Source organism: Procambarus clarkii, chromosome 18 (assembly GCF_040958095.1).
Source record: "Procambarus clarkii isolate CNS0578487 chromosome 18, FALCON_Pclarkii_2.0, whole genome shotgun sequence".
NCBI lineage: Eukaryota > Metazoa > Arthropoda > Malacostraca > Decapoda > Cambaridae > Procambarus > Procambarus clarkii.
This window is the reverse complement of record NC_091167.1, coordinates 17,003,842-17,031,511: the sequence shown is the minus strand read 5'-3', so window position 1 is coordinate 17,031,511 and position 27,670 is coordinate 17,003,842. Positions and strand designations below refer to the sequence as shown.

Here is a 27,670-nt window from a genome sequence, read left to right as displayed (position 1 = left end):
GCTGAGTGTTGTCTGAAAGCAGAGTTAGTTATTATTCTGATAGTAGATTTTCGCTGGGTGATGATGGGCTTAAGGTGGTTTGCAGCGGTAGATCCCCATGCACAGATACCATAATTAAGATAGGGGTAGATTAGTGCATAATATAGTGAGAGGAGAGCAGAGTTAGGAACATAATATATACCATCATTTATCATATATTTCACAAAACTTGACATACATCTCATTCACTTCCTTGCCTCGCAACAAGTCTGTCCAATTATACTCACTAAAAAAATTTCTAAGGTCGCCATAATGTCCTCTCCTGAAGTCAGGTTTTTCAACTGCTTCAACCTGCTTATTTTCTTCCAGATTATAGGCATTGCATACTTTATTCCCAAAAAGACATAGTCACTTTTACCCAAGGAAGGAAGGTACTGAATGTCAAATATCTCTTCCTCCTTCCTGGTAAATATCAAATCTAGCATGGAGGGAACGTCCCCTTCCCTCATCCTCGTAGCTCATTTAACATGTTGATACAAGAATGTTTCCAGGATGAGGTCTACAAATCTACAGGTCCAAAAATCTTCTGTTTTAGCTTCATATGCTTCCCAGTCTATGGATTTCAAGTTGAAGTCACCGACAATCAACAGTCGTGACCTATCGTTATCCGCTCTCGCTAATCTGGTTTGGGGCCCCAGGTGTGGTCACCCGCCAGCCAGGACAACTCGCACCACTCCTCACCCGTCCTCTGGTCCTGGGGGGGGGGGGAAGTGGTGTGGGGCCCCAGGTGTGGTCACCCGCCGCCGGGACAACTCGCACCACTCCTCACCCGTCTTCTGGTCTCGGAGGGGGGGGGGGGGGCGGTGGTGCGGGGCCCCAGTTGTGGTCACCCGCTGCAGGGACAACTTGCACCACTCCTCACCCATCCTCTGGTCCCGGGGGGGGGCGGTGGTGTGGGGCCCCAGCTGTGGTCACCCGCTGGGACAACTCGCACCACTCCTTTCCCATCAACACCGGGAAGTTGATGGGAAAAGAGATGGTTGGGTTGACTGCATCTATCTGGACCTAAAAAAGGCTTTCGACAGAGTTCCACATAAGAGGTTGTTCTGGAAACTGGAAAATATTGGAGGGGTGACAGGTAAGCTTTTAACATGGATGAAAAATTTTCTGACTGATAGAAAAATGAGGGCAGTCATCAGAGGCAATGTATCGGACTGGAGAAATGTCACAAGTGGAGTACCACAGGGTTCAGTTCCTGCACCAGTGATGTTTATTGTCTACATAAATGATCTACCAGTTGGTATACAGAATTATATGAACATGTTTGCTGATGATGCTGAGATAATAGGAAGGATAAGAAACTTAGATGATTGTCATGCCTTTCAAGATGACCTGGACAAAATAAGTATATGGAGCACCACTTGGCAAATGGAATTTAATGTTAATAAATGCCATGTTATGGAATGTGGAATAGGAGAACATAGATCTCACACAAGCTATATATTATGTGAGAAATCTTTAATGAATTCTGATAAAGAAAGAGGTCTAGGGGTGGTTCTAGATAGAAAACTATCATCTGAGGACCACATAAAGAATATTGTGCAAGGAGCCTATGCCACTCTTTCTAACTTCAGAATTGCTTTTAAATACATGGATGGCGATATACTAAAGAAATTGTTCACGACTTTTGTTAGGCCAAAGCTAGAATATGCAGCGGTGGTGTGGTGCCCATATCTTCAGAAGCACATCAACAAACTGGAAAAGGTGCAAAGACATGCTACTGAGTGGCTCCCAAAACTGAAGGGCAAGAGCTACGAGGAGAGGTTAGAGGCATTAAATATGCCATAACTATAAGACAGAAGAAAAAGAGGTGATATGACCACTATATACAAAATGGTAACAGGAATTGATAAAATCGATAGGGAAGATTTCCTGAGACCTGGAACTTTAAGAACAAGAGGTCATAGATATAAACTAGCTAAACACAGATGCCGAAGAAATATAAGAAAATTCACTTTCGCAAACAGAGTGGTAGACAGTTGGAACATGTTTGGCGAGAAGGTGGTGGAGGCCAAGACCATCAGTAGTTTCAAAGCGTTATATGACAAAGAGTGCTGGGAAGACGGGACACCACGAGTGTAGCTCTCATCCTGTAACTACACTTAGGTAATTACACTTAGGTAATTACACCCCCCCCCCCAACAACAACTAAGGGGAACCACGAAGGGAGACCTCCCCACCAGGCAGAAAAACAAAAACAAAAGAAAAACCTCTCAAAAGGACAACGTACCCAGGTGGAACAGAGCCAGCCGCTATAATGGGTGAAAACTAGCTGTGAAGTACCCTGTGTCCCTACCAGTGACAAAAACTACCCCTAACCCAGAGACAAACAAGGCCAAGAAAACCCCAGCTGACCCCAAGGGCGCCGAAGTACCGAGCAGTAAAGGCACAGCGGAGGCAGATCCCAAGGTGACTTGTGGAAGGAGGCCCCAAGCCCCAAGGGTAGTACTTACCGGGCGCCTAGGAAAGGGAACCCTAGGCACATGCAGCCCGAGTACCTTGGAATATTACTCCTGGCTCATACACCACCTGTAGAGACAGCCCACGTCACAAGACAGAACTGAGACAAAATGTTTGGAGCCAGAGGCACAAGACTTTCCCAGAATCGCATCAGCCAAGAACTGGTGTTTGGGTCGCTGGCGCGAGGGTCTGGGACTCCCCCTTTACACTCCCAAGGAGGGGGGGGGCTATTGCGCAGACAGCAACGCGGCAATATGACGACTTCATGCTCATTTGCTAATTTTCATTTGGGGAATTTTGTCAACTCGTTCGGCTTTCAGTAGCAATAGTTTCGCCAGAATAGGGGTTTGTTTTGGAGGCGCCTACTTTACTGGGTGCCTGTCCTTGGTTGATGGCAGACATAGAATGCTCCCAACCACATAGGGGTTTCTATAGGCCATTGCTCCTCATGCCTCTCTGAGGGGGCCAGGTTCTGCCTCATGGTTCCTGGTAGACAAGAACTCCAAACACATTGACTAATACCAGAAAGTTATACATATCCATTCAGCCTGGATAGCTCTGAGGAGCCGATGGGGCTCCCCCCCAGAAAAGCTACTATAGTATATAGCATTGATTTGTAAACTTATTATTTCACTTGTGTTGCTACTAATTGCCTTTTCTTCAGGTCTGAGAGGCAGCTTCCAGAGGATCTGTCCCGAGTGTCACAACAGTATTAATGTTGGTCGGCACATCTGCAATTGTGGTTATAGTTTCATTGAAGCAAAACTTAAAGTTGAACGGCAAAAGGAAGCCCGTCAGCTGGAGATTGGAAAGAGGGCTGCTGACAGCAGAACGCTTGCCAGGGCATTTAGTGCTATTAAGAGGAATGTAAGTATTTCCAGGAGTATATACAGGTATGTGTGCTTCATGTATAATTTACTGGAAATCCAATCCTATGCATTTATTCAACCCCTCCCATACTCTTGCAGTATTTCTCTCTGTTTCCTTCTCTTATCTCTTCTACTCCATTTATGTCTGCCTCTTAAAACATTCAGACAGTTCAGATTGGGTTTCTTGCCTGTAATGCTCTGTTCCTCTCGCATAAAAATTTATCATCAGTTGAGAGCTCATATAGTTTAAGGTGGTTGACTGCAATTTGCTCCAAAAAAGGGGCATGCTTCCCCCTTGTAATTAGCTGCATTTTCTGTAGAGATCCCCTTCGGCTTTCCGGAGCTATACCGGGCTGATGTATAAGCATGGCAGAGCCCATCATATATGCCACCACTGAGGAAGGTACCAAGAAGGTGTCAAAACAAACCACAGCTGGCTGCCTCTGAGATTTGCAGACTCGATAATGCCAATAGAACTTCCCAAGCAATGTAAAGAAATGATCAACAATGTTATAAAACTAGTTCGCCCTCTCCCTTCCCCTCATTTAGGAGGAGGAAGGAGGCAGACCACAACTCACAGGCCACTCCATCGTCAATCCTCCTCTGATGTATACTGGGTCTGCCACTGTTGCTCTGTCTCCAATATTTTTCTTGGGCGTTCTTTTGCCTTTGTGGCTGTTCCTTACATGTTTGTGTACATGCCAGGAGTTTAGTACACTAGGAGCTGCATGTATTCAGCATTCCCTTTCCTGGGTGCTCCCTTTTGCTTTCCTTGTGGGTTGATCCTGTTTCCTTGGTTCCAGGATTATACCTGGATGATGTTCTGGGAGTATGGTATTTCCACTTCCCAAGACTGGCCCGGAGCCAGGCTAGACTTGCAGAGTTTGGTCCAACAGGCTGTTGCTTGGATCTGCCCATAGGCCCACATGTCCACTACAACCTGGTTGGTCTAGAGCTGCTTGCAGAAAACTGTCCAGTTTTTTCTTGAAGACTTCCATTTTTGTTCTGGCAATATTTCATACACTTGCTGGGAGGATATTGAACAACAGTGGACCTCTCTTCCCTGTTCCAAGTTCCCTGGTCTACCCTCATGACCATGACGTCCAAAATTATGTTGCGCTTTCAACTGTTTTTCTAATATAGTATGTCCTGGGCTGATCTTCAGGTGTGGGGATTCAGAAGGCTGAACAGAGTTTTGGCAGCCTGGTATTTGGTCAGTGTTCCCGGGCCTCAGCGCCCCTGTGTGACCTTCAGTCGACTTTCTCGGCTGTCTCTTCTTTATTATGATACCTGCGAAAGTCCCTCCTTCCTGGTAAATGCCCATTTCCTCCTTCTATCTGGGTAGTTAGCTTCAGGGAGCCACAAGTGGCTTCCCCCAGAAAACAAGCTTTGAATGTAATGTAACACCCTCCCTCTCCCAGAAAGTTGGGTTCTTGTCATTTGTCGAACTAATGGTGGAACGGCCTGTGAGCCGTGGCCTGCTCCCTCCTTCCCCCAAACGAGGGTAGGGTAAGGCAAATGAGCAGGCACTAGTTTTATAACATTTTCAATAGTTTATATAGTTTGGGGAGTTCTATGGCTGTTTTCGAGTCCGCAGGTCTCAGAGGCAGCCAGCTGTGGCTGCTTTCTCTGAGCAGCTGTGGTTGTTTGGATTTGCTGACTTTCTATATACCTTCCTCAATGGTGGCATGAATGAATAACTCAAAATATAAATGCGATGGCTCCGTGCACCTCTGTGATGGGACCAGGTTCTAGTTCTGGGTCCCTGGTAGGTCGGAGAACTCCGCAACTCGTGGCACCTACATCAGAGATGGTAGCTTCAGAGAGCCAATGGGGTTCACCCAGAAATTGGCATTTCATTACATTCAGTGTTTGTTCTTTTCCAGAGTACCAAATTGAGAGGAGGTGGTTACAATGTTGCAACCTTCTATTATAAAGTATGCAATCAGAGGACGATAAGTGGAGTTCTACCAGGAAGTGGCCTCGCCGATAATGATGAGAAAAATTTGACTAGATTGTTTATTCTTGGTAAATATTAACATCACTGCAAATTTTGGTACAGTTACAAAAAATAAGACCGATATTGAAGGCCAAGCCTTATTTATACCTTATAAATCTAGATACTGTACTTGTTATCCCTCATGTTGTGCCACATATTAATCTGACATGTGGTACAACATTGCAATGTTGGGCTGATATGAATGTATTAGACCCTGGCATCAGTCAAAGCCAATGGAGTTCTAGGCCTACCAGGGACCGTGAGCCAGAACCTGGTCCCCTCAGAGAGGCATGAGGAGCAATGGCCTATAGAAACCCGTTTGATTGGAAGTATTCTATGTCTGCCGTTGACCGGGTCAGGCACCCAGAAAGGTAGGTGTCCCAAAACAAACCCTATCTGGTTAACAAATTGATACAGAAAGCCGAACTATCGAACAGAACTCCCCAAACGTTAACAAGCAAATGAGCATGACGTCACAACTGTCACCACGCCGCTGTCTGCGCAGCTCCTCTCTCCCCTAGGCCTGAGAGGAGCTGCGCGCCCTAGGCGGTCGTGCGACTCTGGCTCCAGCTTCTATTCAGTGCTGTGCCTTGTGTGTGGTCCTGTCCTGTAGTGGTATGCAAGCCAGGAGTAATTTCTACAATACTCGGGCTGCATGTGCCTAGGGTTACCTTCCTTAGATGCCCTGTAAATACTACCCTTGTGGCTTGGGGTTATCTTCCACAAGTCGCTTGGGGGCTGCCTCCGCCTAAGTCTTTTGCTGCTCGGTGATTGCCCGCCCTTGGAGTTAGCTGGAGTGTTTCATACACCTTTATTTGCTTCTAGGTAAGAGGTAGCTTCGTCACTGGTAGGGATGCAAGTACAGTACTGCGAAGCTGTTCTTCACCTGATAGCGGCTGGCTCTGTTCCGCCTGGGTATGTTGTCCTCATACAGGGTTTTTTGTTTTTGTTTTCTGCCTGGTGGAGGGTCTACCCTTGGTTGTTCCCACTCATATTTCTTGTTTTTTTGGTGGTCCTCCACTAAGTCCCCCCCTGTATGTGTACACGTCCTGGGGGTTTAGCCTTAGTTGTTTGTTTGATAGTTTGGGGTGCCGGTTTGCAGTACCTTGCCTGGGCTTCCCTTCGCAACACATCTCAGGGCCCTGGGATGGGCTGATATGAATGTGGAGAACCCCACTGGGGCTCAGTGGTCCAATGGATGCGTTCCCCTGGGTCCCATCTTGCCTTGTGCGAGTTTGAAGGTTCTCAGAGTCTCAGGGTTCTCAGATTATCTCAGGGTGACAATCACCTGTTCTACCTCTGTCATGCTGCCTGTTGGGTCAGTGACACCTTCGACCTGGAGTCCTGCGAGTGGTGTTGCTTGCTTGTTCTCCAGATCACCCAGTCCACTGATATTGATCTTTGGGTGCAGGCAGCTTTGGCGTTGCATGCTCGTTACAGGTTGCTGCAGCGCGTAAGGACAATTGCTCACCCGGATGCCCCGCAACTGCCCCGTTTTGTTAGTCACTTCGACTTTGGTTTCGTCCACACCCCTGGGTCCTTCCCCTGGTGGTGTTTGTCCTGTTTCTCCTCCCCCCCTCCCCCCATGCTTCAGGCTCCAAAGTGTCTGAGGGTTTCAGAGTCGGGGTAGGGTTTAGTTGGTGGTGAGATTCGGGCAGTTTCGGGGTGATGCCCCATCTGGTGTGACGATGGAGGCATTCGAGCCCATTCCTCCAGCCAGTGCTTCTGGGTCTGACAAGTGAGCCCCCTTCGGTTCTGCTTCTCTGGCTTCATCTGCCTTTTCTTTTGAGGCAGGGGGTTAGGTGGTCAACCTGGCCCCGGGGTCCTGATGAGGAGGTTCCCGGGACAGGGGAGGGGTTGACTTGGTGGGGGAGGGGGGGGGGCTTGGGCCCCGTTTAACCCTGCCTGGGTTTTGGTACCCTCTGAATGGGACTTGTTGTTGCAAGGGGTGGGGTTTTCTTATCCTCCCTCCTTGTATGAGTTTGATATGGCCTCAACCCCTCCCCGGATTTGGTTCCGGGTTCCCTTAGGTACAGTACTTCGGTTCTTTCTTTCCGGAGGTTTTGGCCTCCCTCATCCCGCCGCATGAGATGTGGGAGGCCCTTGCGCCTTACTTCCTTCACGACGCAGATTACGCCTCAATAATGGATCTCATCTCTTTCGAGTTCATTTCTTCTTTTCCTTTCTGGGTTTCGTTACAAGGTTCCGGAGTCATCCTGGTTAGCAGACTGTCCTCTCTTTTCGTTGGGGGGCATGGCATACGTTCTGTTGGTCCTGTACACTTGAGTGCCGAGAGGCGCTTACGGTTGTACTGGTTTACCTGGGAGGCGAGTTTGAGCACCTCATTGCGTGTTTGTTTGCCCCTGCCCTTCCTCTGGATGTCAGCCTTGTACAGCTTCACGTACAGGTCCCCCTCCCTTTCGGCTTCCCTGGTTGCTGATGACGTGTGCGCCCGTGGCCATTTGGCTTCGGTCTTGCTTTGCTTTTCCCTTCTCGAGCTGTCTTTGGACTGACTTGAAGAGGACATCATTTTTGTAGCCTCCTTCCCTGTACGAATTTGATTTTTTGGCGATCCTTCCCCCCAGGTTCTTGTGGGTTTTTCAGCTTCATCTTTCTGTAGGTTTTCTACCTCTCAGATTTCCTCTGCGGAGGTTCGAGAGGCCCTTGTTGATTACCTCCTGCGAGACCTGGCATTCTCCTCTATACTGGACTCGGCCTCTTTTGAGTTGGGATCCTCTTCCCCATACTGGGTGCATTATGAAGTTCCTGGGTCTTCCTTACCTGTAGACTGCCCTTTCTTTGCTCTTGGGGCTTGACATGGTTTTTGTCGTACCCGCAAACTTGAGTGGCGTGAGGTTTCTTCGGTGTTACAAGTATTCTTGAGGGGCTCTCTTGAGATCCTCAGTGAGTGCCTTAATGCCCCTGTGCTTTCTTGTGAGGTTGGATTGCTGCAGTTGCATGCTCAGGAACCAGTGCTTTCAACTGCCTTGGTTGGTGAGGATCGTCTCGCTGGTGGTCATTTGACTTCGGTCTTGCGCTTCTTTAGTCTTCTGGAGTTGTCTTTAGACTGGCTTTCGGAGGATGTGGAGGCGTTGAGTGCTGGGCCTTCAATTTCAGTGTTGATCTCGATGGCTCAGACCAACCAATTTTTGGCCCAGAGCCTGGGCCGCATGACCCCAGCCTCCTGAAGCAGAGCCTGGGCCGCATGACCCCCGGGAGGTGGACGTACCGGTCCCGCACCTACGGGTTCCAGACAGAGATTGTCACAGCCCTCTTTGACCCGAGGCCGGCTTCCTTCAAGACCAAGTAGAAGGAAGAGTGATAATTATTAAATACAGCAATTATTATTATAATAATTATTATAATAATAATATAACTAATTAAAAACTATCACTCTTCCTTCTGCTTGATATTGAGAGTATAGCTCCACTATACTCTCAATAAGTGGAGTGTTCATAGGCCATTGCTCCCTGCGCCTCTCTGAGGGAACCAGATTCTGTCTCGTGTTTACCGGTAGGCAAGAACTCCAAGTAACTAATGCTCTAGACTAATATAGCAGATATCAGTCCGTTAGCTTCAGGGAGCCTCCAGGGCTCAACCCACAAAATGGCATTTCATTACATTCAATACTGTTTTTTGTGAGCATTTAAGGATGATCAGTATGCAACGGTAGAGTGACCCTGTATTGGCCATCTTTATAGACCACTGAGTCTAGATATTTTTGATAAGTGATTTTGTCATCTGGAATGATTTGTTCTGGAAGGCCCAGCACCGGTAAACATCAGAGAAGAACCGACGGTGGAACCACCTGTGTGCCGTGGCCTGTCCCCTGCTCCCCCCCAATGAGGGGGAGGGTGGGGTGAACCTGCAGGTGCTAGTTCTTAAAATAAAGTTAAAGCTTAAAATAAAGCTAGTTCTTAAAAATTATCCTTTGTTTACATATATATGTAGTTTGGGGAATTCTATGGCCATTTTCAAGTCTGCAGGTCTTAGAGGCAGCCAATTGTGTTTTGTTTTGTCTTGTTGACTTTCTGGGTGCCTTTCTAGATGGTGGCATAAATGGATAACTTGGTATATAAATGTCATGGAACCCTGTGCCTCTTTGAGGGGGACCAGGTTCTGGGTCCCCAGTAGGCTAGAGAGCTCCATAACTGAAGGTACCTATTAGATGACATCTCCATCAGAGATTGTAGTTTCATTTAGCCGGATGCTTTCCCGGGAAAATGTATTGTGTACAAAAAACTAGGAAGTGGAGCATAAAGAGCTAGGTCTCCTTTCACGTAGTCACTGATAGGTAAACATGTAAAAAATAGGTTTCTCTATGTTATATGTGGAAAATTTGAACAATACACTTACATGAATAGTTGACAGTGTTTTGCTGTCTGTCTATAGTAGTACATTATTCACACCACCTCTGTTGACTTATCACACAGCTGAATCTTGCAAAGAAGATATGCTACTCTTTTTTTTTATGTTAATAATTATGTCACTTAACAGAGCACAATTGGTTCTCTAAGCCTACTTAACTTCTTATGACTACAGTGTTATATTTCATATTGAACCCTTATATTAGATTACTATTATAAAAAATGCTAGCAATTGTTTTAAGTAAAAAATTAATTATGAACACTTCGTATTTTTCAGCACATGGTGCCCAACAGCACGATCAGCCTGAAGAGACACAGTCATCAAAAGTGCTAAAGGCGGCAGGGAAACGTCAAGGAAAAAAAATTAAAGATCATGAGAAGGAAAAGTCGGAGAATTGTAGTTTCTCTGAAGGTACTGAAATTGTAATTTGCAACATAATCCAGGAAGTCAAAATGTATGTAGTTTAAAAAAAAAGAGTGGCTTGTATTACATGCTAGTAATTTCTTTATTTAACCAAGAATATTTTTTCAAGCTTCTTGTCTTCCTGAGACATATTTATCATATTAAGTTAGGAGATTAATGTTAAAAATAATGCCAACAGTTAACTTTTAATATATTATACCTGCATTTAATTTTTTTAGAACAAATTAGTGAAAGAAAGGAAGATGCACTGCAAGATATGCCACCGCTAAAAATTCAACCACTGAAGAGAAAACGGCAAGGAAAAAAGAACCAAGACTGTGAAAAGGAGAAGAAGAATTTTAAATTCGCTAATGGTAATTATGAAAGTGTACAGTACTAGTATATTATTTTGAAGGTGAAATTAAATACAATACCTTACCTAGGGAGATAAATTATGACCAGAATCCTCCTAGCTCTCAAAGAATTTGTTCTCTGAGCCTTTTGATATTTTGTTTATTGTCAGTTTTTACCTTCTTTGCAGCAAATGACAGCACATCTTTGTACATATATACAGTACACAATCAAATAATATATCAATGTTCCATTGTAAATGTGGGCGAAGGTAACACAGGAAAACGGTAAACACATCCAGAAACTATGACAGAAATTTAACATCAAATCATTGAAAGCACAAACTTCAAATAGCTATAAAGCAGTTAAAAAGCTTGCATGCATGCACACAGGGAGACACTGGGACACAGACACTGGGACACAGACACTGGGACACAGACACTGGGACACAGACGCTGGGACACAGACGCTGGGACACAGACGCTGGGACACAGACGCTGGGACACAGACCCAGCCGTGTGGGGCCTGACAGCTGAGTGGACAGCGCTCGGGATTTTGTAGTCCTGAGGTTTCGGGTTCAATCCCCGGTGGAGGCGGAGACAAATGGGCAGAGTTTTTTATAACTACACGGCAGTGAGGAGAGAGGCAGAAAGAAATTTTGAAAAAGGGATTGCAGACAAATGTAAAACAGAACCAGGTCTATTCTATAAATTCATAAACAACAAATTGCAGGTAAAGGATAATATTCAGAGGTTGAAAATGGGAAATAGATTCACGGAAAATGAAAAGGAAATGTGTGAAACATTAAACGAAAAGTTCCAAAGTGTGTTTGAAAAAAATGAAATCTTCAGGAAACCAGACACAATAAGAATTCCAGAGAACAACATGGAGCACATGGAGGTATCTAGAGACGAAGTGGAAAAAATGCTCAAGGAGCTAAGTAAGAACAAAGCAGTTGGTCCAGATGGAGTTTCACCATGGGTTCTGAGAGAATGTGCACCTGAGCTCAGCATTCCACTTCACCGGATTTTTCTGGCATCCCTATGTAAAGGAGTTGTAACTGATGTGTGGAAAAAGGCTAACATCGTTCCAATCTACAAAAGTGGCAGCAGGGAAGACCCCCTCAATTATAGACCTGTATCATTGACAAGTGTAAGTCAAAATATTGGAAAATATAATTAAAACTAAATGGGTAGAACACCTGGAGAAAAAGATATAATATCAGACAGACAGTATAGTTTTCGATCTAGAAGATCCTGTGTAATGAATTTACTCAGTTTCTATGACTGAGCCACAGAAATTTTACAGGAAAGAGATGGTTGGGTTGACTGCATCTATCTGGACCTAAAAAGGGCTTTCGACAGAGTTCCACATAAGAGGTTGTTTTGGAAACTGGAACATATTGGAGGGGTGACAGGTAAGCTTCTAACATGGATGAAAAATTTCCTAATCAATAGAAAAATGAGGGCCGTAATTAGAGGCAATGTATCGGACTGTAGAAATGTCACAAGTGGAGTACCACAGGGTTCAGTTTTTGCACCATAATGTTCATTGTCTACATAAACGATCTACCAAATGGAATACAAAATTATATGAACATGTTTGCTGAAGATGCTAAGATAATAGGGAAGATAAGAAACCTAGATGATTGTCATGCCCTTCAAGAAGACCTGGACAAAATAAGTATATGGAGCACCACATGTCAAATGGAATTTAATGTGCATAAATGCCATGTGATGGAATGTGGAATAGGAGAACATAGACCCCACACAACCTATAAATTACGTGGAAAATATTTTAAGACTTCTGATAAAGAAAGAGATCTAGAGGTGGTTCTAGATAGAAAACTATCACCTGAGGACCACATCAAGAATATTGTGCGAGGAGCCTATGCTACGCTTTCTAACTTCAGAAATGCTTTTAAATACATGGATGGCAATATACTAAAGAAATTGTTCATGACTTTAGTTAGGCCAAAGCTAGAATATGCAGCGGTTGTGTGGTGCCCATATCTTAAGAAGCACATCAGCAAACTGGAAAAGGTGCAATGACATGCTACTAAATGGCTCCCAGAACAGAAGGGCAAGAGCTACGAGGAGAGGTTAGAGCCATTAAATGTGTCAAAACTACAAGATACTGTAGGAGAAAAAGAGGCGATATGATCACTATGTACAAAATAGTAACAGGAATCGGTAAAATTGATAAAGAATTCCTGAGACGTGGAACTTCAAGAACAAGAGGTCATAGATTTAAACTAGCTAAACAAAGGGGCCGAAGAAATGACACAATTTACGAGGAATTGTTGAACCTATTGTTGAATTGTTGATTTTCAGTCATCTCTGTGTACAGGAGTCTTAGTAGATATATGGAAAAAAGGCTAGCATAGTTCCATCTACAAAAGCAGCAGCAGGGAATACCCTCTTAATTATAGTAGTCAGAGTATTGGAAAAATTATTAAAACCAAATAGAACACTTGGAGAGAAATTATATAATAACAGACAGTATGTTTTCGATCAGGAAGATACTGTGTAACAAATCTACTTACTTTCTCTAATAGAGCCACAGGGATTTTACAGGAAAGAGACAGCTGGGTTGACTGCATTTATCTGCACCTTAAAAAAGGTTTTCGATTGAGTCCCACATAAGAAGTTGATATATTGAAAGCTGAAACGTACGCGAGGAGTGACTGCGAAGCTTCTGACATAAATGAACAATTTTCTGATGGAAAAAGGAGGGCAGTAATCAGAGGCAATGTATCAGACTGGAGAAATGTCACAAGTGAAGTATCACAGAGTTCACTTCTTGTACCAATAATGTTCATTGTCTATATAAACAATCTACCAGAAGGAATACAGAATTATATGAATATGTTTGCTGATGAAGCTAAGATACTTGGTAAGATAAGAAACATGTATGATTGTCATGTCCTTCAAGAATGCCTGAACAGAATAAGTGTATTGAGTAGCACTTTGCAAATGGAATTTAATTTGGATATATGCCAAGGAATAAATAAAGCAGGGAAAGAGGATCCACAAGGTATCCAGAAATGCAGGTTGGCCAGGGGTGATGGGGTCCATCCTTCCGTCAGGCTCACAGCACTGTGCGGGAGTTCGCGGCGGTTTGGCTGTCACATCGGAGAGTTCAGGTCGCTCGGGATTTGACCATCCAGCTCCATTCAGAATGTTATCTGGTGGTTCATTGCCTGAACCATGGGGGTTATCTTTGGTCCTTGCCTCTTTGGGGCTGGTCACTTCTAGTGGCTCATCTGCTGGCATCTCGGTGTTTAGCTTTCCATGCAGTTCATATCCGGGGAGTGACCAACGTCCAGGCAGATGGTCTGTCTCGGTTCATTCCCCTTTTCCACGGAATGGACGGTCGACACCAACTCCTTCCGTTGGTTGTGCTGGATGTGAGGACTCCTGGACGTGGACCTCTTCACGTTGGCATGGTTTTGGCATCTCCCGATATATGTGGCACCCCACAGCGCCAAATATAACGGGAGTACGAGGATATGTGTACGTCTTCTTCCCGGTCCAGCTGGGGGGAAGTTGTACCAGAACCCCCGGGTTCGGGCTCGGTTGGAGTCCTACCAAGGGAGAGTAAGCCTCATAGCCCATTGGTGGCCAGCCCAGCCTTGGTTCCAGGCATTGCTTGCTCAGTGTGCGAACCCGGTATGTTTTCCGCGGCTCCACCTCTTCCACCAGGTCTGACCAGTCTGGTACATGGCTGGTTCGGTCTTCTCCGCTCTTCGCATCTGGACTTTTTGACGCGGGTTTATCACCAATTGTATGGTGATCAGGTGGCTTTGTTGATGGTGTCCCACCTGAGAGCTTCGTTTTGGCGACAGTATGAAGCTTCCTGGCGTTCTTTCAACCATTTTCTCTCTCTTCGTAGGTTATCTTCTATTTCTGAGTGGATTGTCTTGTCCTTTCTGTCTTGGCATTTTCAGGACCGTCATGTGATGCCTAATACTGTCACCTCGTATTGTGCGTCTCTGGCGGAGTTGTTTCAGCTTATGTTCGGGGTAGATGTCACTTCTGCCCCATTCTGTAAGCTTTCTCGTGCTTTGTTTTACCTCCGTCCTGCTCATGCCCGCCTGAGCCATCCTGGTCCTTGGACAGGGTGCTCTCCTATCTTTCCTCTTCATGGTTTGTGGTGGCTCCTTCAGTTCAAGATTGTTTTTCCAAGGCTCTGTTTCTGTTGGCTTTGGCCTCTGGGGGGGTCGGGTCGATGAGTTTCATGCTCTCCTCAGGCGCAAGGGTTTCTGCTTTTTCAGTCCTGGTGGTTGGTTTGCTCAGTTCCAGCCTTCTTCTTCTTTTCTAGCGAGGTACATGACAGCTGCTTTTCGGGGGGGTCCTTGGGTCATTAATGCTTGGTTGGTCAGGCCGGGGGTACATCATGTGTTGTGTCCGGTTGTGGCTCTTCGGCCTTATCTGTGTGCTTTGGCTTCGGTGGCTGGAGATGTGCTTTTGGGTTGATCCGGTTTCCCCTCGTTCCCTGTTCCAGGTCTTGGGTCTCCCAGGTTGTCCGCAGGGTTATTAAGTCTAGCCAGCCTGCAGTCTATCCTCGTGCCCATGATGTTAGGAAGTTTGCTGCATTGGCTGCCATGTTTGGCAACATGTCTTGGGCTGATATTTGGACGCAAGGTTTTTTGAGGTCAAACAGGATCCTGGCCGCCCGTTACTTGGTTAACGTTCCTGCTCCTTGGTGTTTCTGTATTGCTTTTGGTTGCAGCCAGTAGTCTCAACTTCGCTTTGAAGAGTATGTGGCGGCCACCTCCCGGGTAAGTCCCTTTTTTCCTTCCCTTTGGGTGTGTAGTCCCAGGGAGCCGGAGGGGCTTCCCATTGAAAACCAGCATTGATTGTAATGAAGCGCCATTTTTCTGAGTGAGCCCCAGAGGCTCCCTGGCAACCCTCCCTCCTCCCTCCCTCCGGTCGGCAGTTTTTCACGTTTGATGCTTAGCTTCGAAACTGGAGTGCTAGGTAGCTGGCACGGGGCTCCCCCACTCCTCCTCTCGGGGAGAGGAGGGCTGTGTGGATAAGCAGCACGGCAGTGGAGTGTGATGTTTGCTTGTTTCCTTGGGATTGGAGGGAGTTCTGCCTCTCTCTCTTCGATTTTTAGTTGTAATTTTCCTACCATAGGGGGGTTTGTTGTGTTATGCCTAACTTTCTGGGTGCCTAACCCCAATCAATGGCAGATAAGAAAAGCCCTCAACCACAGGGGGTTTTCTAGGGCCATTGCTTCCTGCAACGTCTCTGAGAGGGCCAGGTTCGGGCTCATGGTTCACGTTAGGCTGAACTCCATAGATTAATCCCCCAGTCTAATATATCACACACTAGCCCGATAGCTCCAGGGAGCCTCCAAGGCTTACCCAGAAAATGGTGTTTCATTACATTCAATGCTGGTTTTTTCTTTCTACTTTTCTCCATAATACAGTACGGTATTTCCTATTAAAAGTCAGACTTCACCAGTATCTCCCTTTCTCTATTCTCTTTTAATGTATTTAGTTATGAATGGCATTTTTAATTTTTAATACATACCAAAAGTACATGATCACTTTTACTTATTGGGGTTGGTACTTAACATTGAAAACTTTCTTCACTTTTTTTATGAATATGAGATCGGACAACGATAGTATTTCTCCTCCCCTTATACTTGTGGCTTGCATTTTGTGCTGATAAGTCTATGCTGTATACCCTGTGATGCCCAGTATTAACAGTGTGACTCTGTACAGACAAGCTTTTTGTACAGTCTACCTCATAATCTTTGAGCATTTCTCATTTTGTGCTAAATTCCACTCTACAATGTGCTAATTCTTGCAAGCTATAGGCATTTATGAATTTTGATGTCTGTCTAGTTATATTGATTGACTGTTTAAATCAATATAAACAGATTTATATTGCTGTAACGTAAATATCTCATTAATTATCTGCCTTTAATTCTTTCATGTGTAAATAATTTTTCACTAGTACAGTACTGGAATGGCTATACCTAATCTATTTATTGTCTTGTCTCCTAATTGAATATTCCCTAGGAAATACCAGCTCATTTAGGATTCTGTCCTTCAGTATTGTTTCTGACACTTCAATAATGTCTGTTCTTACATTATTAATGTCATAAAGTTGCAGTGTTTACTTTGTCCCATATATGTTATATTTTTGTGTTATTCTAGTACAATATAGAGACCTACATGGTCTCTTCCTCTATCTTTATTTAGTCACATTTTACTGGTCAGGTCTGATTGTACATACAGGCACTTCCCTAATTACCAACTAGTTACATTCTGAGACTGTGCTTGTAAAGCATTTGTTGGGAACACTTATCAAGATTTTCTATAGGAACAATTGCATATGTGGGAGATGCATTCTCAGGCTACCAAAAATCCTGATAAAAGCAATATTTTTGGGGCATATAATATAAAAAACCACAACATTATTTACCTTGAAAGATAGCATTGTCATGCTTGTCAAAGTTAATTGTTTTTGAAGAGCAAAGTGAATAATTACATTAATAATTACTGCTTTCCTGGTAGTAATTATATGAATAAATAAATGAAAATACATGTACCCTGTATTGGTGGTCTGCCATTTTGTAATTGTCCTCACGAGTAAACCCCTTTCCACCCTGAACGTAATCTCCAGCCCAAGGCTGGAGATAGGATGAGTGTGTTACTCCACCAACAGAGTAAACATGATCAAATCATGTGAGTGTGGTGACATTGAGGACTTGAGGCCACTGGGTATCAGGAGTGTATCACACACACCCTGCCACCCATCCTATGCAGGGCGAGACATATGGGAAAGTCTCCTTACACCCATTTCCTCTGTTCACCTAGCAGTGATTAGGAACTTTGGTGTAAGTAGACTGTTGTAGGACGCATCCTGGGAAATGGTCAAATGCTGCATATATCCGAGGCATACTTGATTTTCTCATAAACACAGCAAGGCACAGAATGAGGAAAATAGCCAGAATGCTACACATGAAACATGCTGCAAGGCAAATAAACTAGAGCTGCAAGGCCACTGCAAAGAGTGGGCCAGAAGGTCCCAGAGTCCAAAAAAGGGTTCACGCCCGAAGTTAAAGAGTGGGTTGACCCGAGGCCGGGCTTGGGAGTAGATGAGCTCCCAGAACCCCTTCAAGCAGGTATCATGTCCAAACAAATTAACTATTACTACCCCACACATACCTACACCCTCATGCACCCACCTACCCCACCCCCACCCCCATAAACCCCTACCCATACAATACTACTCCATATGGCTGCCCCATGGATGTTTGCACTGTCGTGAAATTCAAAGGGACACTCCAGCTAGTTAGTACAACAATTTTATACATGAAGGAGGCTACATGGAGACTTGGGAGAATGTTTGTATGGACGAATGTTCGTAAGGCGGGAACACCCTGTATCTACTAACTTCTCTTCTTTTCAGTCCTATCTTATAAATAAATTTATTTTCGTTCTCATGTCTTTCTTTCCTTTTTTTTTTTTTTGCTTACTCCAGGTTCTAAGAGTATATTTTGATGTAGGTTTCTGGGAAAAGCCCCAAAGGTGTCCCAAAGCTATCCAGGCTGATATATATCTATTAGGTTTATGGCATCAGTTAAAGTGCATGGAGTTCTTGCCTACTGTGGACCTCGAGCCAGAACCTGGCCCCCTCAAAAAGGCATGAGGGGCAATGGCCTATAGAAACCCCCATGTGATTGGAAGCATTCTGTCTGCCATCGACTGTGTCTGGCACCCAGAAAGGTAGGCACCCCAAAACAAACCGTTATTCTGGTGAAAATATTGCTACCGAAAGCCGAATGAGTGGACAGAACTCTCCAAGCAAAAATTAGCAAACGAGCATGACGTCATTATGTTGCTGCTGTCTGTACAACTCCCCCACCGCCTCCCCGGAAGGGGGAGCCCCAGTCCCTCGTGCCGGCGATCCAACAGGCAGTTAGTTCTTGGCTGATATGATACTGGCATGTGCCTCTTGCTCCTGCTTTAATTTCAGTGCCATGGCGCCTACCCGAGCCTTCGCTAGATGGTGTTCACGGACGGGTCGTCTCTTGGCTGGAGTTTTGTGACAAGTGCTCACCAAGCCGGCCAGGGTCGGTGTAGTTCATCCTTCTGTTGGGCTCACAGCACAGTGTGGGAGTTCGAGGCTGTGTGGATGTTGCTCTGGAGGATTCGGGTCGCTCGCAGATCGACGATCCGACTCCATTCGGACTGTTCCCCGTTGGTTCATTGCCTGAACTGAGGGGGTTCAGTGTGGTCCTTGGCTCTTTGGGGCTGGTCGCTTCGGGTGATTTGTCTGCTGAGTTTTTGGGATTTGGTTCACGTTCGGGGGGTGTCCACTGTCCTGGTGGATGCTGATCCCAGTTCATACCCCTGTCCATGGAATGGACGGTCGGTCGACGCCAACTCGTTCAGTTGGCTCTGCCAGATATTCAGGCCTCCAGAAGTGGATCTCTTCATGTCGGCGTGGTCGAGGTGTCTCCCAGTATATGTGGCGCCCTTCCCCGACTGTGAGGCCGTCGGGGTCGATGGTGGGCGAGGTGGGGTCCTGTACCTTTTTTTCCCGGTTCAGCTGATGCTTCAGGTCCTGACTCGCTTGGAGACTTACCAGCGGAAAGTTGTCCTTCTGGCTCCTTGGTGGCGGGCCCAGCCTTGGTTTCAAGTGCTGCTTGGTCGGTGTCCGAACCAGAGGGTCTTCCTGCGGCTCCATCTCTTTCTGCAGATCGGTCGAACCCTGTACGAGGCTGGTTCATTCTTCTCCTAGAGTCCTCGCGTCTGGGGTTTCTAACTTGAGTATCATGACTTGTATTGGGTGCAGGTGGCTTTGATGTTGGTCTCCAACCTGCGTGCTTCGTCTTGGCGGCAGTATGAAGTTTCCTGGCGGTCCTTCCGGTATTTCCTATCACTGTGTAGGTGTTCCTCAGTCTCTGATAGGGTTGTTTTGTCCTTTTGTGGTTGTTCAGGACCGTCATCTTATGCCGAATACTGTCGCCTTGTATCGTGCGGCACTGGCGGAGCTGCTGCAGCTTGCTTTCGGTATTGATGTTACTTCTGCTCCAGCCTGCTCTTGCGCCTCCTAAGCTGTCCTGGTCTTATGTCTGGGTGCTCTTTTTTCTCTTTTCTTCTTGGTTTGTTGTTGTCCCCTTTGATTCCATTTTGTTTTTCCAAGGATCTTTTTCCTGTTGGCACTGGCCTCTGGGGGTCGAGTCTGGGAGCTTCATGCTCTCCTCTGGTGCAGGTGTTTTTCGCTCATTTGGTCCTGGTGGTAGGCTGGTTCGTTTTCAGCCGTCTCCTTTTTTTCTAGTGGTGAATGGGTCTGCAGCTTTCCGGAGGGGTCGTTGGGTTGTTGTTGCATGCTTGGTCAGGCCAGGGATGCATCATGTGTTGTTGTTCGGTTGTGGCTCTCTGCTGTTCTCGGTGCATCATGGCCTCTGTGGCCGTGGACCCGCTTTAGGTTGCCAGGGTTCCCTTCCCTGCTTCCTGTTCCAAGGTTCTGGTCTCCTGGGTCATCCGCAGGGTCCTTCGGTTGCCAGTTGTTTATATTTTGAGTTTAAGGGGCGTGGCATTCACCTCCCGGGTCCTTCCCTCTTTTTCCTTATCTTTGGTGAGGTAGCTCTGGGAAGCTGACGGGGCTTTCCCCAGAAAACCAGCGTTGAATGTAATGAAACGCCGTTTTATGGGTAAGACCCGGAGGCTCCCTGGTATCCCTCCCTCCCTCCGGTCGGCAGTGTTTTCGTGTGTTTTTGACATCTAGCCTAAGAACTGCCAGATGGATCGCCAGCACGAGGGTTTGGGCCTTCCCCTTCCCCCTCCCGGAGAGGGGGTGTTGCGCAGACAGTGGGGCAGCAACGTGATGACGTCATGCTCATTTGCTAATTTTCATTTGGGGAGTTTTGTCCACTAGTTCTGCTTTCGGTAACAATATTTTCACCAGAATAGGGGTTTGTTTTGGGACGCCTACCTTTCTGGGTGCCAGACCCGGTCAATGGCAGACATTGCTATAGGCGATTGTCCCTCGTGCCTCTCTGAGGGGGCCAGGTTCTGGCTCGTGGTCCCTGGTAGGCAAGAACTCCATGCACTTTTATGCCAGAAAGCTAATAGATACATATCAGCCTGGATAGCTCCGAGGAGCCTCTAGGTCTCGCCCAGTAAATGGCGTTTCATTACAGTCAACGCTGTTTTTTTGTCATTTTCATGTTCACTACAAAATTCTATTTGTGATTTACAGTATTTCTTTTTCTGTCAGATGAGTTGGAACAAAATTTGCAATATATGGAGTACAAGGCAGCATTTAAGATGGCTAAGAATTATATGGCTAAACTAGAGGCAGCTTTAGCAGCTAGCGAGAAAGCAGAACCCAAGAGAACCTATCTGTGGGATCACAGAGGCAGACCACCTGCTAGGAAATCCAAAGCTAAAGGTAATAATGAAGTACATTTGTAGCTTTGCCAGTTTTGTCTCACATGCTATTGATTGTCTTCCTAAACTAAATGTCTGGAAATATTACTTTAAGTTTTAATCACCACTTTTCCCATATTCACATTACAAAACATGTGTAACACGGGCTTTTACATCTTTTACTCTTTTACACGGTCGGTCCGGTCCGTGGCGGGGCTGGTTCAGTCTTCTTCTCGAGTCTTCTAGTCTGATTCTTTTGACTTGAGTCTCTCACCATCTGTTTGGTGATCAGGTGGCTTTTTGAATGCGTCCCACCTGCATGCTTCATCTCGGCGGCGGTATGGGGTTTTCTGGCGGTCCTTCTTTTTCGTAATCTCTTTGTAGGTGTACTGCGCTCTTAGTTGTCGTGGTCTTGTCCTTTTCTCGTTGTGGTTCAGTGCCGTTTTCTGACCGCATACCATCGCCTTGTCTCTTGCGGCACTTGCGGAGCTGCTTTGGATTGCTCCGGATTTGTTGTTCCTTCTGCACCATTCATGGGTTGTCTCGGGCATTGTTCACCTCCGGCCTGCTCATGCTCCAGCTGAGCCATCCTGCTCTGGGGCAGGGTGCTCTTTTGCTCTTTTTTCTATTCCCTTTGGTTTGTTGTGGCCCCTTCAGTTCCGGAGGGGTTCCTGGGGTTGTTGCTGCTTGGTTGGATGGCCGGGGGGCTTCCTCTTGCGTCCGGTTGCGGCTCTCCACCGTTCTTTGCGTGCCACGGCCTCTGTGGCCCGGCTGCGCTTTGGGTTGATCCCGTTTCCCTTCCCTGTTCTCGGGTTCCGGTCTTTCTGGTCGTCCGCTGGGGTCCTTCTGTCTAGCCGGCCTACGGTTTTTCCCCGTGCCCGTGAAGTTTGTAAGTTTGCTGTGCTTGCTGCCGTCTTTGGTGGCATGTCATGTGCTGACATTTGAGCACAGGGTTGTTTTGGCGGTCGCGCTGGGTCCTGGCTGTATGCTCCCTCGTGTCTGTTCCTGGGCCTAATCAGGCCTATGTCGCCTTGGGTCGGCTGTTGCAGCCTGTTGTCTCGACTTCGTGTTGTGGTGTGCGCACCTACCGCCTCCCTGATGTGTGTGTCTGTTTTCGTCTTTGGTGAAGTAGCTCCGGGGAGCCATAGGGGCTCCCCCCAGAAAACCAGCGTTGAAAGTAATGAAACGCCTTTTCTGGGTGAGTCCCGGAGGCTCCCCGGCAACCCTTCCTCCCTCTGGTCGGCGTTTTTTCGCGTTTTTTGATATCCAGCCTCAGAACTGGGGTGAGGATCGCCGGTGCTAGGATCTGGGGTTTCCCCTTCCCCAGTGTGCGCATGTCGGTGCGCACACTGCACAGACATGCGGCACTGCTCGTGTGACGTCATGCGGCGCTGCTCGTGTGACGTCATGCTTATTTGCTCGTTTTCGTTTGGGGAATTCTATCCACTCGTTTGACGATTTTCGTTCTTAACCAGAATTGGGGTTTGTTTTGTGGCACTTACTTTTCTGGGTGCCTGTCCCGATCGATGGCAGATGTAGAATGCTCCAATCACATGTGCATTTCTATGGGCCATTGCTCCTTGTGCCTCTGTGAGGGGGCCAGGTTCTGGCTCGTGGTCCCCGGTAGGCCTAGAACTTCACCCATATCAACTGATGCAAAATAGTTAGGGTATCCATATCAGCCATGGATAGCTTTGGGGAGCTTCCGGGACTCACCCAGAAAATGGCGTTTCATTACATTCAACGCTGGTTTTTTATCTTGATTTTACATAGGAGAAAAAATATTTTGGATTTCTCTCTATTTCACTGATGGTCTTTTGCTCTCTTTGTCTCTCTTGGATTTTGTAGGATTCTATGTATGATTTTGTATGATTCAACAATGTAAGAGTGAATACTGTATACAGGGGTACCTTGGTTTAAGAATTTAATCCGTTCCTGGAGACAGTTCATAACCCGAAAATTCGTAAACCGAAGCGAATTTCCCCATAAGAAATAATGGGAAAAATGAATTAATCCGTTCTTGACTCCCCAAAAACTTCACTTCAAAGTAAAATTTTATACATAATTCACCCAAATCTTCACTACAAAGTATGTTCAAGTTATTACTTACCCTTGCTGATGACTCCTGTTGGCGTATGGAAGATGGTGAGGAGGTGGGGGGAGGAGAGGTGTTACTGTTTGGAAAGGGAGTCTCCTTCCATTATAATATCAGGCAGTGAAGATTTCTCTGAAGTGCACACTGGCACATTTTGCCAGCATATCACTAGGTCCTTGTTGTGGCTCACTGCTTGATTTTCTCACAAGGAAATGTTGCATTGAAGATTGTTTTTCCCTTCTTTGCAACACTTGTCTGTAGTGAGGCATCACATTGTCATTAAAAAGATCAATGTAATGGCCTACTACAGCCTTATCTGGGTGATTCTTTTCAGCAAAACTCTGCAGTCCTTCCCATACTGCACACATTTTCTTAATTAATGAGGAAGGGACATTCTCTACTGCCTCCTCTTCCTCCCCTGGAGATTTGTTGTACTGCCTAGCTAGTTCAACAACACGAGTACCATTTTCATGCTTACGAATGATCTCTTGTTTTTCCTCTATGGTCATTCTCACATGTGATTTCTTGCCTTGAACCTTACCACTGGCTTTCTTGAGACTCATGGCGAGATATATAATAACAACTTTTATGCTCAAATGACCAAAAGTCTGACAAAAAACTGTAAATTCTTGTGAAGAATTCAGGCGGGATGGTCACTGGGCGCGAGGCACTGGTAAACTGATTCGCGATCGCCATGCCACCACGCGCTAGTCGGCCGTACATTTATTAACAAACTTGTATTCCGATTCAAATTTTCTGAACAGGTCGGGCTCGTAACCTGAAAAGTTCGTAAACAGGGATGTTCATAACCCGAGGTACCACTGTATATATACAGTATATTTTATATGCACTACATATATATAGTTTCTGATTCTGGTTTACAGGATATTTGTATTGCCTATGTGTGATTGACCCGGTAGTTTGTATCAGTTACATTTTTTGTTGTTTCATCCTCTGAGGTCTAGTTAGCAACCACTTTCATTATAACAACATTTGAATGTTATCACAACATTATAATAGCATTTCATTTCAATTTTCTGCTCCTAGGCCCATCCTCAAAACCTCTTCCGGTCAAAACTTTCATTATGGAATCTTCCATGCCAGCTGATGATGACGACAACGTCGATACAGCCTCAAGTGATGATGGTAAGTCATTTTTTTATCACATGAGGAAGTAAGAATATTTTTATGTAAATGTAATTTATGTATCGGCATTTTCTGGGGGAGCCCCTTCGACTTCCCCGGAACTTATCCAGGTTGATATGGATTAGACTTTGGCATCAGTCAGTGTGAATGGAGTTCTTAGGCCTACCGGGGACCACTAGCCAGAACCTAGCCCACCTCAGAGAGCCACGAGGAGTAATGGCCTATAGAAGTGCACGTGTGATTTGGAGCATTCTATGTCTGCCATCAACTGGGTCAGGCACCCCGGAAGGTAAGCATCCCAAAACAAACCCATATTGTGCTTGAAACTACTACTAAAAGTAAAACGAGTGGACAGAACTCCCCAAAGAAAAATAAGCAAACAAGCACGACATCACCACGTTGCCGCGCCACCATCTGTGCAGCTCCCCCCCCCTCCCGGGAGGGAGAAGGGGGAGCCCCAGACCCATCACGCCAGCTACCCACACTTTCAGTTCTCGGCTGATGTTCTCTGGATGAGACCCAGAGGGTGTCCGGCATCCCTTCCTCCCTCCGGTCGGCGGTCGCGCTTTAGGTTGCTCCAGCCTTTGAAGTGAAGGTGTGGGTAGCTGGTGTGAGGGGTCTGGGGCTACCCCTTTCCCAGGGAAGGGGTAGCCGCGCAGACCAGAAGGGGGGGGTGGGAGGTGTGCAGACAGCGGTGCGGCAATGTGGTGACGTCATGCTTGTTTTATTTTTGGGGAGGTTCTGTCCACTCGTTTGACTTTCAGTAGTAGTTTCAACCAGAATAGGGGTTTGTTTTGGGATGCTTACCTTTCTGGGTGCCTGATCCAGTTGTTGGCAGACATGGAATGCTCCAAATCACATGTGCACTTCTATAGGCCATTGCTCCTTGTGCCTCTCTGAGGGGGCCAGGTTTTGGCTCATGGTCCCCGGTAGGCCTAAGAACTCCATTCACACTGACTGATGTTAAAGTCTATTCTATCCATATCAGCCTGAATAAGCTCCGGGGAGCCTCTGGGTCTCGCCCAGAAAATGGCATTACATTCAATGCTGGTTTTATATAGATGAATATAGGGGTAAATTTAATTAGTTTTCAAGAGTGAAAAATATTTTTCATGCTACCAGTAAATTAAAATGTCAATATCTTGTGATATGTATGTAATTGTAGTAATTACTTTATTTAATTAATTTATTAAAAATAATTATTTTACTTACAAAGTAAGATTGTACCTAAACTTAAATTATATTCGCTTGGTGCTAAAATATGTCTAATTTTGTATTAATATCAAATCACATCGCCCTCAAAATGTATTATTCCTCCTTTGAAATTTGTCATTCAGTTTCTTCATTGCCTGGAGAATGATTCTTAAAATATTTACCGTCATCTGTGTTTCCTTTAACTATATATGTTTATTCAAGACATGATGCAACTTTGTAACTTAATGTATTTTACATCTACAGACACAAGAAGCTAATCTCTCATTACTCGACTTACTATTGCACTTCTATATGAAACCTCATCAATACATTTAGCAAAAATGTCTAATCCATACATGCTCATCACTCAAGAGTCCCTTTGTCTTATTAAATTACCTCATGACATAATCTTCTTTCCCCATCCTAAGTCTTATTAAAAATGAAAGAGATTAATCATATGTCTTTGTATTTTAATACTGTATATATATATATCATACATTTCATGTCTTTCAGCACACGAGTCTTCAGGAAATGCAGAGCCATCATTAGAAACCAAATTAGAACCTGGAGATCAGCAACAAGAAATACAGGGACTGCATTTTCCCTTCAAACATATGTTGGATGATTTTATATATTAGCCTACTGCCTGAAAAGTTTCTCAAAGTGGTTTATTAAACTGCATTAATTTTTCTTGGTTAGAAATATGTTGTCAAATGATACAAAATTCCTGTATGACCTGCACAGAGTTGGGTGAGGGAGTGAGGGCCAATTTCAAATGCAGTAGCATCTCTAATATTTAAGTTATATAAATCTAGATTGAATTTTTGTTGTTAAATACTTTGTGCTATATATCACTAGATTTTCATAAATTTTCATGCAAAAATCAAAATTAAAATAACTATAGAATTTTGCTTTTAATATGCACAGTGGCTTACCCAAGGCACCAACTTCTCACAATGTGGCATTCAATTATAAAAATCAATAAAACTGTGATCTAAGCTATATTAACCACTGCACTGCAATATAACTTATTTGCTGGCATAAAAGATGCACTTCTATTTTACAAGGATATTTTGTGGGAAAAAACTATTTTAGTATGTTTCATTTTACATGTATATAAAGATATTTTAAAATGGATTTTGTAACCCAACTCTCACCTTCTCTAAGATCAGCTGTATAGTTGTTTATATTTTGGGCAAGAGAATTACTAAACAGGATGTAAAACTTGAATTTCTGGATATGATGTTTTGTGTTGGCGCATCAGGTCACCAGAGTGGCGCACCCGGTCGTGGCGTACCATGGTGGCGCACTCGGTCGTGGCACACCATCACAGCGCTCTGGTTTTGTTGTCATTTATTCATTGCAAATGGCTGACAGGCGGATGAAAGTTTTAACATTCCTTTCAAATTTCTAGGAGCATTTTTCATTTAGATAATGAATAAATGTTTTTTAAAGGTAACTCAGTCATTAAATAATGTATGACATACAGTATATCAGGTGTTGGTTATGTATGCTGGGTAAGGTGGAGAGATGATGTGAGCTTTTTTCATAACTGCCGATGTATTGTAATCAATTTTCTAAGGGGGAGCCCCTTTGGCTCCCCGGAGCTATCCAGGCTGATGTTGCTAATGTCAGACTCCATACACATGGCATCAGTCATGTGTATGGAGTTCTTTGGGCCTACCGGGGGACCATGAGCCAGAACCTGGCCCCCTCAGAGAGGCACGAGGAGCACTGGCCTATAGAAACCCTAGTTTGGCTGGAAGCATTCTATGTCTGCCATCGACCGGGTCAGGCACCCAGAAAGGTAGGCGCTCCAAAACAAACCCCTATTCTGGTGAAAATTGCTACAAAAAGCCGAATTAGTGGACAGAACTCCCCAAACAGAAACGAGCAAATGAGCATGACGTCACACGTTGCCACTCCGCTGTCTGCGCAGCTCCCAGCCCCAGCCCCAGACAGATACGCCGGCAATCCACACCCCAGTTCTGAGGTTGATGCGCTAGGCAGAGGTCTTGTGCTCTGGCTCCAGACTTAGTTTCAGCTCTGTGCGTTGTACTTGGTGGCTGTCTTTTAGAGGGTGCACGAGCCAGGAGTAATTCTTCAGTACTCGAGCTGCATGCGCCTAGGGTTGCCTTCCCTAGGTGCCCAGTAAGTACTACCCTTGGGGCTTGGGGCCACATTCCACAAGTTCCTTGGGTTCTGCCTCTGCATGGCTGTTTACTGCTTGTTTTCGGCCGCCCAGGCCGTGCTTAGATGGTGTCCATGTGCCTCCGGGACGCATGTTGTCACGTCCTAATTCATCCGGGGTTCAGGATGGTTTTGTTTTGTTGTGGGGGGTCAGAGTT

At 45.4% G+C, this 27,670-nt stretch overlaps 1 protein-coding gene across 1 annotated transcript in view; it reads left to right on the top strand.

The window, feature by feature from the left end:
- LOC123754501 (uncharacterized) overlaps positions 1–26,459 on the top strand; it is a 31,198-nt gene extending 4,739 nt beyond the window's left edge. Inside the window, exons 2-8 of the mRNA XM_045736950.2 lie at positions 3,164–3,366; positions 5,255–5,396; positions 10,012–10,146; positions 10,377–10,511; positions 20,736–20,909; positions 24,030–24,128; positions 25,836–26,459. Coding sequence (XP_045592906.1) covers positions 3,164–3,366; positions 5,255–5,396; positions 10,012–10,146; positions 10,377–10,511; positions 20,736–20,909; positions 24,030–24,128; positions 25,836–25,960 — 1,013 coding nt within the window. The 3' untranslated portion in view covers positions 25,961–26,459. The remainder of the gene's footprint in view (positions 1–3,163; positions 3,367–5,254; positions 5,397–10,011; positions 10,147–10,376; positions 10,512–20,735; positions 20,910–24,029; positions 24,129–25,835) is intronic.
- The last annotated feature ends 1,211 nt before the right edge of the window (positions 26,460–27,670 follow it).